The 14,722-nt window shown below is 41.2% G+C and overlaps 1 protein-coding gene across 1 annotated transcript in view; it reads left to right on the top strand.

Moving 5' to 3' along the window:
* CFAP47 (cilia and flagella associated protein 47) overlaps window positions 1-14,722 on the top strand; it is a 271,714-nt gene that overhangs the window by 114,227 nt on the left and 142,765 nt on the right. The window contains exons 39-40 of the mRNA XM_038760124.1: window positions 2,149-2,237; window positions 11,708-11,794. Of these exons, the coding sequence (XP_038616052.1) occupies window positions 2,149-2,237; window positions 11,708-11,794 (176 nt within the window). The remainder of the gene's footprint in view (window positions 1-2,148; window positions 2,238-11,707; window positions 11,795-14,722) is intronic.

Here is a 14,722-nt window from a genome sequence, read left to right as displayed (position 1 = left end):
TTCAAAGCCTTATTGAAGGCACATCTCCTCCAGGAGGCCTTCCATGACTAAGCCCCCCTTTCCTCTTCTCTCACTCTCTTCTGTCACCCCACCTTACTCCCTTTATTCATCACCCCTCTCAGCTCAGCTCTCAGCTCAGCTCTCAGCACTTATGTATATATCTGTAATTTATTTATTTATATATTTGTTCCTCCCCACCCCAACTGTAAGCTCACTGTGGGTAGGGAACGTGTCTGTTTATTGTTGTAGGTACTCTCCCAAGAGCTTAGTACAGTGCTCTGCACACAGTAAGCCCTCAATAAATACAACTGAATGAATGAATGAATGACAATAATAGCCACAAAAATATCAGCGCTGAAGGTAAGGCTTATGATCAAATGGATTCTCAGACACATTTGAGCACTTACTGTGTACAGAGCACTGTACTGAGCACTTGGGAGAGTACAGTATAACTATACAACTGACACATTCCCTGCCCACAATGAGCTTATACTCTTGAGCAAGCTGTAAATAGGAGATGATAATAATAATAATGATGGCATTTGTTATGCGCTTACTATGTGCAAAGCACTGCATAGCACTGTTCTAAGCGCTGTGGGGGGGATACAAGTTGATCAGGTTGTCCCACGTGGGGCTCACAGTCTTCATCTCCATTTTACAGATGAGGGAACTGAGGCTTAGAGAAGTTAAGTGACTTGCCCAAGTTCACACAGCAGACATGTGGCAGAGCTGGGATTCAAACCCATGACCTCTGACTCCCAAGCCCGGGCTGTTTCCACTGAGCCATGCTGCTTCCATCTTTATGGAAGATCTTTATAGCACAATGATCTGAAGAAACTGTACTGAACAGTTACAGCAGACTACTAGTGGGATTGGTGAGGGACTTCTGAGAAAAAAGGGAAATATACAAATTATTCATTCTCTCATTCTTTGTTGTATTTATTGAGCGCTAACTGAAGCCTTAGTATGGGTAAATGAAAACCAGAAGTAATTAAATATCTCAATTCTGATTGTTTTCAAACTCCTTCCCCATCTACCTTATTGAAGGCATAGCTCCTCCAGGAAGCCTTCCATGACTGAGCTCTCCTTGCCTCTTCTCCCAGTCCCTTTTGTGCCACTCATAATTGCTCCTTCATTCATCCTCCCTCCATTCCCTACAGCACAGATGTGTATATAGATCTATATATGTCTATAATTATTTATTTCTATTAATGTCTGTCTCCCCCTCTAGACTCTGAGCTTGTTGCAGGCAGGGAATGTGTCTGATGTTATATTGTACTCTCCCAAGAGCTTGATACAGTGCTTTGCACACATTAAGTGCTCGATAAATGCAATTGAATGAATGAATGAATCTACCCTTTTCACTGACACTTGAGATCTTTCTCTTCCTGATTTCCCCAAGCTTAGGATATTGATATAGTCAAAGGTGGCCAAAAATAAGGAAACAGACTAAATTCAATCAACAATCAGGTTTCATTCAGTTGTCATGACGATCTTTACAAGCTCTACAATGTGGAGGCAATTAGATGCTAATCAGAGTTTAGAGGAAAGGGAGAGACATTCTAGAGGTGCTAATTTGGAATGATTGGTTAAGTTGTGAGATGAATGTGTTATAAACTCTTCAGACTGACATTTTGCAGGCTTTGGATAGTGCATTAGTGACTCAGATGACCTAAAGATGTGATGGTGTTGAAGTCTCCAGAAGAGTTTTCAGTCAGGCTAAGAATATCTTCATTTTCTGCTTGCAGCTGAAATCTTTCATTTAACATGTTATTGGAGAAAATAACCCCAGTTGATGTATTCTGTAGTATGGATGGTGCATTAATTTCCAAAATGCTAATCTGTGACAATCAGTCAATTGTATTTATTGAGTGCTCACTGGGTGCAGAATACTGTACTAAGTGCTTGGGAGTAGGCCAGTGCAAAAGTTACAAAGAAAACATTAAAAAGTTTTTTCGGAATTCTCCAAATTTGGGGTATTTTATTTCTCTATCTCAGTTATCAGCACTTTGTGTACTTGTCCACATGTAATGCATAATGTTCTTTTACTCATATAATATTTATTAATATTTTTGAATCTTTGAATGGGAAACGAGTTGCCCTTTGGGAAAAAAAAAGCCTCATTTTATGTCACTGTTTTTCTTTTAGGAGATAGTGAAGTGCAAATCTCCATGTTATGAACTGAAAGAAATTAATGTGGACGTTAAAAATCCTTTCAAAACTGGTGGAGAATTCCGGTAGGTAATTTGTTAAAACCATTTCATTTCATATATTTCCAGTACTAATGGAATTACACAAATTTCTATCTGTACAAACCTCCACCCCTCCCGACTGCAAATTTTTGGTTCAATATTGAAGATCTTATTTACTCTGGGAAACTGTTACAAGATTATAATATAAAAACGAAAAGGATAAATCAGCTGTAATTGAAGTACATTTTAATGCGGGCAATGGCATTGTGGGTTTGAGAAAATAGTGTTCATGACCCTTTCTGCATCTTTTCTTTGGCCTGTGTTGCACACTTTGCAAGATTAACAAATCACATTAATACTTTTTTTAATTTGATTTACCCTGCTGATTAAATGATGCAACTGAAATATTCATGTAAAATGGAAAATAACTTTTGACTAGGGCTTACTGTCATATAATGGATGACCTAATGTCATGCTAAATATATGTATGTAAATTACATGTAAGTTTATATGTTTCTCATGAGAGCCATGCGTGTTGGGAGGTTAAGATTAAAGGAAAATTTCCTAATATGAATTTAGCCTTTGAGGGTTGAGAGAGCAGATCCAAATCTATTTACAGATTGTAAAGTGTCTACTCGACTAGCTTGTTGTGTACAGGGAACGAGTCTACCCTCTCAGTTGTATTATGATCTCCCAAGTGCTTAGTACAGTGCTCTGCACACAGTGAGCACTCAATAGATACCATTGATTGGTAGATAAATTCAAGTGTTAATGAATATATACATATGTATAGATATAGATATATATTTAGAAATCAATCAGTGGTTTTTATTGAAGGCTTACTGTTCTAAACCTTTGGGAGAGTATGGTAGCAGTGTGGATCATTGGAAAGAGCACGGGCTTGTGAGTCAGAAGGTCATGGGTTCTAATCCCGGCTCTGCCACTTGTTTGCTGTGTGACCTTGGGCAAGCCACTTAACTCCTCTGTGCCTGTTACATCATCTGTAAAATGGGGATTAAGACTGTGAGCCTCACGTGAGACAACCTGATTACCTTGTATCTACCCCAGCACTTAGAATGGTGCTCGACACATAGTAAGTGCTAAACAAATACCATTATTATTATTATAGAGTTGGGAGACGAGATCTCTGTCCCCAAGGAGAAATGCTACTTACCACACAGTGAAGCAGTGAATTTGAGTTCAACAGTCCTCTAGACTGTGAGCTTGCTATAGCCAGGGAACGTGTCTTCTAATTCTGTTGTATTGTACTCTTCCAAGGTGCTTTTGCACACAGTAAGTGCTCAATAAATATCGTTGATTGATTGAGTTGAAACTACTGTAGGCCAGTTTGATCAAGGCTAGACATTGGGTTATCTTGGTCCTAGCTTCCTTTCCCCCTTCCGCCCCGACCCCTGAGTCAGGAAAGTACCTGTTGGGGCAGAGTGAGGGGAAAACCCCTGCTAGGCAAAGTGGAAAAGTGCAACAGGTGTTTGATTTTGTTTGAGGTTTGTTTGTTTGAGATTTTGTTTGATGCAGAGGTGTATGGACAACCACTGGAGTTTTTTGAGGAGCAGGGTGATGTGCACTGAACGGTTTTGTAGAAAAATGATTTGGGCAGCAGAGTGAAGTATGGACTAGAGTGTGAAGAGAAAAGAACCTGGGAGGTCAGCAAGGAGGCTGATGCAGTAATTCAGGCAGGATAAGATAAGTGATTGTATTAATGTAGTAGCAGTTTGGATGGAGAGGAAAGGGCAGATATTAACGATGTTGTGAAGGTGGGACTGACAGGATTTAGTGATGGATTGAATACGTGGGTTGAATGACAGAGGAGTCAAGGAGAATGCTGAGGTTCCGGGCTTGTGAGACAGGTGATGGTGATGAGATGGTGATGCCATCTACAGTGATGGGAAAGTCATGGGGAAGACAGGCTTTGGGTGGGAAGATAACGAGTTCAGTTTTGGACATATTTAGCTTGAGGCGACAGAGGGATACCCAAATAGAGATGTCACGTAGACAGGAGGAAATACGAGACTGCAGAGAGGGAGAGAGATCAGGGCTGGAGGTGTAGATTTGGGAATCATCTGCATAGTAGTTGAAGCCTTGGGAGTGAATGAGTTCTCCAAGAGAGCGTGTTGTAGATGGAGAATAGAAGGGGATCCAGAATTGAACCTTGAGGGACTCCCCCAAAGTTAGGGGGTGTGAGGGAGAGGAGGACCCCATGAAGGAGCCTGGGAATGAACGGCCAGAGAGATGAGTAGAACCAAGAGAGGACAGTGTCACCGAAGCCAAGGTTGGATAATTTTTCCAGGAGAAGGGGGTGGTCAATAGTGTTGAAGGCAGATGAGAGGTTGAGGAGGATTAGAATGGAGTAAAGGCCTTTGGATTAGGAAAGAAGGAGATGATTGGTGACCTCTGAGAGGGTGGTTTCTGTGGAGTGAGGGGGAGGAAGCCAGTTTGGAGAGAGTGAAGGAGAATATTGGAGGAGAGGAATTTGAGATAGTGGGGATAGAAAACTCACTCCAGGATTTTGGAGAGCAGTGGTAGGAGGGAGGTGGGGTGATAACTGGAAGGAGCCGTGGGGTCAAGGGAGGGTTTTTTAGGTTAGGGGAGAAAAGGGCATGTTTGGAAGCAGTGGGGAAGAAGCCATGGGAGAACAAACAGTTAAAACTGGCTGTTAGGGAGGAAAGGAAAGGAGGGGGCAAATGTTTTGATAAGTTATTAGGTGGGTGTCACCCATGATCCCAGCCCTTCACTCTCAAGCCATGGTGAGGGTTGTGGGGGAATACTGATCCCTCTCTGAACATCTACCAAACTGCAAGGGACCTTTTTGCTGCTGCCAAACCTGACCTCGTTCTTCCTCCAGTTTAGTGCGAATTCCAAATCTAAACATCGGAAGAAGACCTGAAAGATAACAGGGCCCAAGAAAGATGACAGATTTAGAAAGAAGAGTGTTTAATGATGGTTTCTCCCCCTGGTTCATTTATCCATTTAAAGTGACGAAGATGTGAATTGCACATACTCCCTTTCCCCGGCTTCAGAAACGATCGCTGTATAAAAATATACTGAGCTGAGATGTGGAAGTCATCTCCCAGGCTAATTACGTCGCCATCTGCCACGTTGACACTTCTGTTAACCACTGAAGTCCTAGTACTTTATCAGTTTCTGCCTCGGACGGCAAAGTGAAATGAATGGCGAACGGAACAGCACGTGTTCTCAAATGATTCTGATTTCCTATGCGCTTTTTGGTCAATCTGTTGCTTGTGATTTCCTGCTTCCCATTACCCGAGAGAATTATTGCTCCTTTCAAGGATTAAAGCTGAGTATGAAGACCTAGGAAAGGCCCGACCATGTTAAATTAATCTCTGAGACAGTTGTATAAACAGCTGAAGGGAATCAGCTGAAATGGCCAAAATAGTTGCAGCTCTAAGAGGAAAAAGCAGACTGAAGAGACGATCAATGTTGCTTTTTGGGGTTGTGCCTGAAGGGGACCCCATAAGTCTTGGTTAAAACATACTCCTTGGGGTTACTAAACACTCAAATCTCTAATGTTTATTACTGAAAGAACACCCTCATCTAGATCCAAACAGAGAGTTCTGCATTTTACTAGAAGTGCTTACCTGAGTGACGTATCATTTTCTGAAGATTATTTTAGGCCAGAAAAGTGGGAGAGATTGAATTGGGATTTCTGGATTCCTGAAAGCATTTCGTTCTCTTTTTTCTCCCCCCTGGATTATTGCTTATTAAAAATTGTGATAGTTGTTAAGCACTTGCTATGTTTCAGGCACTGCACTTAGCACTGGGGTGGATACAAGAGAAGCAGTGTGGCCTCATGAAAAGAGCACAGGCCTGGAAGTCAGAGGTCGTGGGTTCTAATCCCTGTTCCACCTCCCCCTCCTCCCCCTCGCCATCCCCCCACCTTACCTCCTTCCCGTCCCCACAGCACCTGTATATATATGTATGCTTGTACGTATTTATTACTCTATTTTACTGGTACATATCTATTCTATTTATTTTATTTTGTTAATATGTTTTGTTTTGTTCTCTGTCTCCCCCTTCTAGACTGTGAGCCACTGTTGGGTAGGGACCGTCTCTATATGTTGCCAACTTGTACTTCCCAAGCGCTTAGTACAGTGCTCTGCACACAGTAAGTGCTCAATAAATACGATTGATTGATTGATTGATGTCTACTGTGTGACCTTGGGAAAGTCCCTTAACTTCTTGGTGCCTCAGGTATACCTCATCTGTAAAATAGGGATTGACAGTGAGCCCCATGTGGGACAGGGATTGTGTCTGACATGATTACCCTCTGTCTACCCTAGCACTTAGAACAGTGTTTGGCACATAGCGCTTAACAAATACCATCATCATCATCATAATAAGTGCTGAACAAATGCCAAAATTGCAATTATTATTATAGCAGCAAATCGGGTTGGACACAGTCTCTGTCCCACATGGGGCTCACAGTCTTAAACCCCATTTTACAGATGAAGTAACTGAGGCACAGAGAAGTTAAGCGACTTGCCCAGAGTCACACAGCAGACAAGTGGCGGAGCTGGGATTCCAAGCCCGTGACTCCAGAGAGAGCCCTGAGGTCACCCTGGCCATTCTTGGCCTGCGAGAGCCAGGAGAAGCTAGAGTTCACAGACAAGCTCCTCCTGCTACTCTTCGGTACTGGAGTGTAAGATCCTCAAGGGCAGGGATAATGTCTATCTACCTTTTTGTATTCTCTCAAATGCTTAGTCTAATGCTCTGCTTAGCTAGGTTTCCGATTTGCCCTGAAGGATCTTTTTTTATGTTGAAATAAGCCCCAGCTGAAGGCAATCTAGATGAAACAGAGACTCAATCCTGAAATACTCATGCATACTAGGAAAGTGTTTCTCTGTATAGGTGAATGAGAATGGAACATTAGACTAGTGTGATTTAGTGGGAAGATCATGGACCTGGGAGTCACAGGGATCTGGGTCCTAATCCTGGCTCTGTCGCTTGTCTGCTGTGTGAGCTTGGGCAAGTCACTTCACTTTTCTGGGTCTCTGTTACCTCATCTGTAAAATGGGGATTAAGAGTGTGAGCCCCGTGTGGAACAGGGACTCTGTCCAACCTGATAAACTTGTATCCTCCTCAGTGCTTATAATGGTACCTAGCACATAGGCACTTAACAAGTACTTTTTAAGCACTTAAGCAGAATGGCTTAGTGGAAAGAGCACGGGTTTGGGAGTCAGAGGTCATGGGTCTAATCCTGACTCCACCACTTGTCAGCTGTGTGACTTCGGGCGAGTCACTTAACTTCTCAATGCCTCCGTTACGTCTTCCGTAAAATGGAGATTAAGACTGTGAGCCCCATGTGGGACAACCTGGTTACCTTGTATCTCCCCCAGCGTTTAGAACAGTGTTTGGTGCATAGTCAGCACTTAAATTCCATCATTATTACTTCTTTATAAAGGAGAAATATACATATATTTCTCTATACATGAGAAATATACAGCACTATACATGATCACCCCATCTCCCGCTTTCCAAGAGTGGGGAAGAACCTGGGAATTTGGCACCAGTTAATCATTCAGTGCTATTTATTGAGCACTTACTTTGTGCAAGTGTACTCAGCGCTTGGCAGAGCACAATACCACCGAGTTGGTAAAGTTCCCTGCCGAAAACAAGCTCATTGTCTAGAAGGACACAAGATTAAAGAAAGCCTTGTTATCAGTTACTGAATTGCTTTTACTCATATGGAGCTACTGTAATGTCATTTTTAATTCTTCTTACATTTTAGAGCGGGAATTTTGATTGCAGAACTGTGACTTCAGGGCTTCTCTCCTCTTGTTCTGTGAATCTGATAGTTTCCCAGGACCTTCTTTGTGTTTTATCCTTGAGTTAATTGATTTGGGATGAATTGCTTTTTTAAAAAAACTGCTTTAATCTATGACACTGTCTCCTTGGGGATATTTATAAATGAGTAATGGTCTTTAATAAAAACTATTCTTGTAGATTGTACCGTTAATTTTAGGGGTCAAACATCCTTAATTTAAGGATAATCCTTATTTTAGTAGGGATTCAATACCTGTTCCCTCCTACTTAGATTGCGAGCCCTGTGTGGGACAGGGACTGTGTTTGACCTGATTATCTTATATCTTCTCCAGCACTTAGAACAGTGGTTGACACCAAGTAAGCAGTGAACAAATACCACAGTGATGATTAATTAGTAATTTAGCTTTCAATTTTCCTTTTTTATTTTCTGACACATTTTCCTTTTTCAGGTATTAATTGGGTATCAGTGATTAATTAGTAAATTAGCTTTCAATTTTCCTTTTCTATTTTCTGACACATTTTCCTTCTTCAGGTATTAATATATATGCACACACTCATATCTTAAAATTCAAATATGTATATTTGAATTTGGAGATAATGCTACTGATGGTGAGGGTTGTGTGTGTGTGTGTGCGTGTGTGTGTGTGTGCGCCTTTATGGCTGATTATCAATCCTTTCTGCATCCTATGCATGTGAAGGTGGCTCTCTGCCATAGTGTTGCAACAGTTACCCAAAGAGTCTAGAGTGGTCATTTTATACAGAAGTCCTAGAGTGCATAAGAGCGCTTAGAACAGTACGCTGTACATAGTAAGCGCTTAACAAATGCCATCATTATTATTTGGCATGGGAGTACTGAGGTGATAGAAGCTGGGAATATGATGGGAGAGAAGAAAAAATAATCAGGAGAGTACTCATGGAAGGGGTGGAATTTCAGAAGGACTTGGGAGATGAGGAGATATTGATGGGGAGAGAGTTCCAGGCCAGAGATAAAAACTGCTCTAGAAGTCAAATGTGACATCTATTTTAAGCCCAAGTCTGCCAGCCATAAAGAAGCTTGGAAACTTCAACTCCCCGATGTATTTTCCTTTCTGTCTAAATCTCTGTCTGGCTCTATCTTTGAACCTAATAAAAACTCTAGCTTTCCTTATTTTTTTTTCTATGATATTTGTTAAAGCGCTTACCATGTACCAGGCGCTGTACTAAGCTTTGGGATACACACACGTAGATCAGGTTGGACACTGTCCCTGTCCCACACAGGGCTCACAGTCTTAATCCCCATTTTGCAGATTAGATAACTGAGGCACAGAGAAGCTAAGTGACTTGCCCAAGGTCACCCAGCAGGCAAGTGTGGAGCTGGGATTAGAACCCAGGTCTTTCTGACTCCCAGAACTGTGCTGTATCCATTAGAAAATCTTGTCAATCCTTGGATCATTAGTTTTGTATAGGATTTATATTGTACAGGGGCTGCTTCATGACCTTGGTTGTATTCAGATCTAATTATTTAGCATTGAATTTTGCTGATAATGAGAAGTGTCTGCTGGTAATACAGGCGTGTAGCAACTGCTGTGTTATCAACCCATTAGGATGTTTAATGATTCACGCTGGGCCTGTATTTGCAATGCAAGGAAGTGAGTTGGAGATTTAGCCAATGGCCTTTAGAACATTAGGATTTTGGAACACCAGGATAGCATATTTAGATAATTCTGATGAAAGCCTGAATTTTGTACATCATTTTGTTACCATTAACTTTGCTCTATAAATGAACAGCTGTTCTTTTCCTAAAAATCTTGCAAGTAGAAAGCTTTGAGAGGATGGAAGTGGCCAACCAGGTGAAAACCACTGAATTTCATTCAATATAAAAAACTCATTTTTTTTCGGCAAATTTTCTCTCAACTTCTCTTTATCGTGTTGTCGACCCATGATGCTATAACTCTAGACTGTAAGCCCTCCATGGATGGGGAACGTGTCTACCGGCTCTGTTATATTGTACTCTCCCAAGTGCTTAGTACAGTGCTCTACACACAGTAAGTGCTCAGTAAATACCAATAATTGATTTCTTTAATTTTCCTAAGTATTGTTTTGGATGCTTATCTTTCACTCATGATATCTAAGATGATTATCTTTTAATGGTCTTCAATATCTCCAACTATAATCATCCATTTCACCGACACCTATTTAAACCATGCCCTGCGCTTGGTATCAAATAGCTGTTGCTTTATTTTGCAACATTTGACCTCTTAGACTTCAGTAGCTGGTACAGTCCCCGTCCCACACGGGGCTCACAGTGTTAATCCCCATTTCACAGACAAGGTAACTGAGGCACAGAGAAGTGAAGTGAGTTGTCTCCTGGAAGACGTGGTGGAGCCGGAATTAGAACCCATGACCTTCCGAGGCCCATGGCCATGCTCTATCCACTAGGCCACACTGCTTCTCGGCCCTTTATCTGGAGGAGTTCATAATCTAAAAATAACAGTGGGGCAGATGTTAGTGTGAGACATGTAAGTACAGGGTGTACAAAACTACAAAAGCATAATAATAATAATGATGGTAAATGTTAAGCGCTTACTATGTGCCAAGCACTGTTCAAAGGCAATGGACTAAGGAGAGGGTGGCATGTGTCCCCTCTAGACTGTAAGCTCACTGTGAGCAGGAAATGTGTCTGTTATATTGTACTCTCCCAGCGCTTAGTACAGTACCCTGCACCCAGTAAGTGCTCAATTCATTCATTCATTGTCATATTTATTGAGCGCTTACTATGTGCAGAGCACTGTACTAAGCACTTGGAAAGAACAATACAGTAATAGAGACAATCCCTGCCCACAATGTGCAAGGTTGATACCATTGGTTGATGGATGTGTCCTAGCTGAGTAAACCTGTCAGGAACAACAGTCCACTGGAAAATAATGATTGTGTTATTAAGTGCTTATTATGTGCCAGACACTGTACTAAGCACTAGGGGAGAAACACAATAATCAGGCCTGACAGTCCTTGTTCCACATGGGGCTCACAGCCTACAAGGGAGGGAGAACAGGTACTTAATCCCCATTTTACAGATAATGAAACTGAGGCCCAGAGAAGTTAAGTGACTCCCCCAAGGTCTCAGACCAGCCAGGTGGCGGAGGCGGAATTAACTCCCAGGGCTAAGGACTTGGGTTCTAGTCCCAGCCCTGCCACTTGGCTTCTGTGCGACCTTGGGGAAGTCACTTCACTTCTCTGGGCCTCAGTTCCATCATCTGTAAAATGGGGATTAAGACCGTGGGACAGCCTGAATGTGGGACAGGGACTGTGTCCAACCTGACAACCTTGTATCTACTCCAGTGCTTAGTAGAGTGCCTGGCACATAGTAAACACTTAGCAAACACCATTTTTTTTTTTAAAGTCTCTAGTAGAGCTTTGTACCTGAGATGAATTAGGTTTGACTAAAAAAATTCGATAGTTAATTACCTCCTAAAGACACTTTAGTTATTCAACTTTTCCACAGATCTGAAATATTGTCTTTCCCTCCATTTCTAAAGAATACACCTGGGAAAGTGGTGAAATGAGATCATTTTCCTTCATATATTTTAACTTTTAGAAAATGGTATTTCTAAAATTATCTTTTATAGATGAAGAGGCTAACTAATAACTGTGGTGGTCATTAACATCTATAAGATATTTTTTTAAAACCATAGAAAATTCTAGTATTATAATATTTGTTGCTGTATTTATTTCAGAGTCCTTTTGGTGGAATCTTCAACCTTTTTATCTAAGCCGTCCCATTTAACTGAAGTCAGTCAATTGACTCAAGACCCTCAAATCAGGTAAACTATTTTCATTTCAAAGTTATTGATTATGGGAGAATATAGTGTACTTCTGTGACATTTTCACCCAAGAAAATTATTCCCAGGTTGGTATAATCAATCAGTGGTGTTTACTGAGCCTTTACTGTGTGCAAAGCAGAGTAATAATGTTTGGGAAAGTGCAATACAATAGACTATTTAGAGACACTATTCCTGCCCTTAAGGCACGTACAGTCTGCACATATTAATTTGTATACAGATAAAGCCAGAATGATTGTATATGTTTTATATTTGAGGAATTCAAAGGTTGTAATTTGTCCTTGCAATAAGCATTTTAGAGACAACCTGGATGCAGTAACTTGGTCTTAACAATAAATATTTTTTCTTTTTACATTTTTCATCTTGTTAAGATGTGCTCTGCTACTTGCCTGCTGTGTGAGCTTGGGCAAATCACTTCACTTCTCTGTGCCTCAGTTGCTTCATCTGTAAAATGGGGATTGAAACTGTGAACCCCACATGGGTCAGGGAGTGTGTCCAACCCTATTTGCTTGTATCCACCCCAGTGCTTAGTACAGTGCCTGGCACATAGTAAGCACTTAACAAATACCATAATAATTATTATTATTAAACTGTAAATCATCTGGCAAAAAAGAAAATGGAATGTAAAGACCACTGAATTAAGACATGGATGATTTATGACTGAAACATTGAAGTAGTGTGAACTCTGAATTTTTTTTATTTTTTTTTATTTTTTGTGGTATTTAAGTATTTACTCTGTACCAGGCACTGTACCAAGCTCTGGGTAGGTACAAGCTAATCAGGTTTGTCCCACATGGGGCTCACAGTCTTAATCCCCATTTTACAGATGAGGTAACTGAGGGATGGAGAAATTAAGTGACTTGCTCAAGGTCACGCAGCAGACAAGTGGTGAAGCTGGGGCTAGAACCCAGGTCCTTCTGAATCCCAGACCTGTTCTCTAGCCACTAGACCACACTGCTTTCATTCATTCATTCATTCATTCATTCAATCGTATTTATTGAGCGCTTACTGTGTGCAGAGCACTGTACTAAGTGCTTGGGAAGTACAAGTTGACAACATAAAGAGACAGTCCTAACCCAACAGTGGGCTCACAGTCTTGAAAGGGGAGACAGAGAACAAAACAAAACATATTAACAAAATAAAATAAGCAGAATAAATATGTACAAGTAAAATAAATAAATAAATAGAGTAATAAATACGTAGAAACATATGTACATATATACAGGTGCTGTGGGGAAGGGAAGGAGGTAAGGCGGGGGGGATGGAAGGGAGAGGAGGGAGCGAGAAAGGAGGGGGCTCAGTCTGGGAAGGCTTCCTGGAGGAGGTGAGCTCTCAGTAGGGCCTTGAAGGGAGGAAGAGAGCTAGCTTGGTGGATGTTGGGAGGGAGGGCATTCCAGGCCAGGGGAATGATGGGGGCCGGGGGTTGACGGCGGGACAGGCGAGAACGAGGCACGGTGAGGAGATTAGCGGCAGAGGAGTGGAGGGTGTGGGCTGGGCAGTAGAAGGAGAGAAGGGAAGTGAGGTAGGAGGGTGCGAGGTGATGGAGAACCTTGAAGCCGAGTGTGAGGAGTTTCTGCCTGATGCATAGGTTGATTGGTAGCCACTGGAGATTTTTGAGGATTTTTGAGGATTTTTGCTTCTGTGTGGCCTAGTTGCTATGAGTTGTTAGTTATCCAGTTCTCTGAATCCAAGTCAACAAGCTTATTTTCATTGTTATTTTTCCTCCTGTGGATTGTAGATTCTCACATTTGCTTGCTTAGAAACCTTGGACCTTTCATTCATTCAATCGTATTTATTGAGCATTTACTATGTGCGGAGCACTATACTAAGCACTTGTACTAAGGCCTTAAGAAGTACTATGGTACTGGAAGAGAATGAGGACTTCAAAGTGAAAAGAAATATCGGTAGCTGGCAGTGGATATACTATGGATTAAGGGAAGACCATAATTAGATGTGATTCATACCTCTGTATTTGCATGAACCCATTCTTTTCAGTTTGAGTATCATTAGAAAATGCACTCAGTGACTCTAAGTATAATTTTAAATGTATCCTTAAAGTGTCCAAGCACTCGCTTCTTGTATAGGCTGTATGATTCAATTACTTTTATAGTAACAAAGCATAGTCTTATGTCTTCCAATTGCTTAGGACAGTGCGTTTCACAGTAAGCACTCCATAAATACAATTGATTGCCTCAACACCAAAAATCCGGGGTATACTGTTCGCATAACATCAAAAATACTAGTAATAATGATTTCAGCACTGGATTCAATCACATTCAATATATTTCTTCCTCAAGCGCCGGTGAGTCGTTTCCGACCTGTAGCAACTCTATGGACTCCCCCTTCTTAAGAAGGTCCCCTCTTCTGTCATAAAGTCATTCTGGTATGTGTATCCATAGAGTTTTCTTGGTAAAGATACGGAAGCGATTTACCACTGCCTTCTTCCATGCAGTGAAAACCTGAGTCTCTTCCTCCGTCCTTGTTCATTGTTTTGATCACTTGATCATTTGCCTTTGACTCTTTCCCATGCTGTTGCTGCTAAGCACAGTTGAATCAACTTTGACCTTTGGCTTTTCATTTCATTATGGGTAGCTCTATATGGCATAGCTCTAAGCTTCATCAGTGTACACAAATTCTCCTGCCGTGATAAAGCGTTGATTCAGAGGGGAGTCAATATATTTGGAAATAAAGAAATTAAACTTTCGCTATGAACTCAGTATACAATTTTCTTGTCAGTCGTTCGATTGCAGACTTGTTTAGTGTAATTAAAACTCTGTTGGGAGATTCAATCTGTGGTAAAATGGGCCCTGAAAATTTTGAAATATTATTTTAGGCTTTCATGAATCAGTACCTTGGGTTTTGAGTTGGTAGCACAGACAACATCCTCCAGAATAGAAGATTTCAAATAAT

The sequence above is a fragment of the Tachyglossus aculeatus genome, chromosome 18 (assembly GCF_015852505.1).
Source record: "Tachyglossus aculeatus isolate mTacAcu1 chromosome 18, mTacAcu1.pri, whole genome shotgun sequence".
Classification (NCBI taxonomy): Eukaryota; Metazoa; Chordata; class Mammalia; order Monotremata; family Tachyglossidae; genus Tachyglossus; species Tachyglossus aculeatus.
This window is presented reverse-complemented; position numbering and strand designations above follow the sequence as displayed.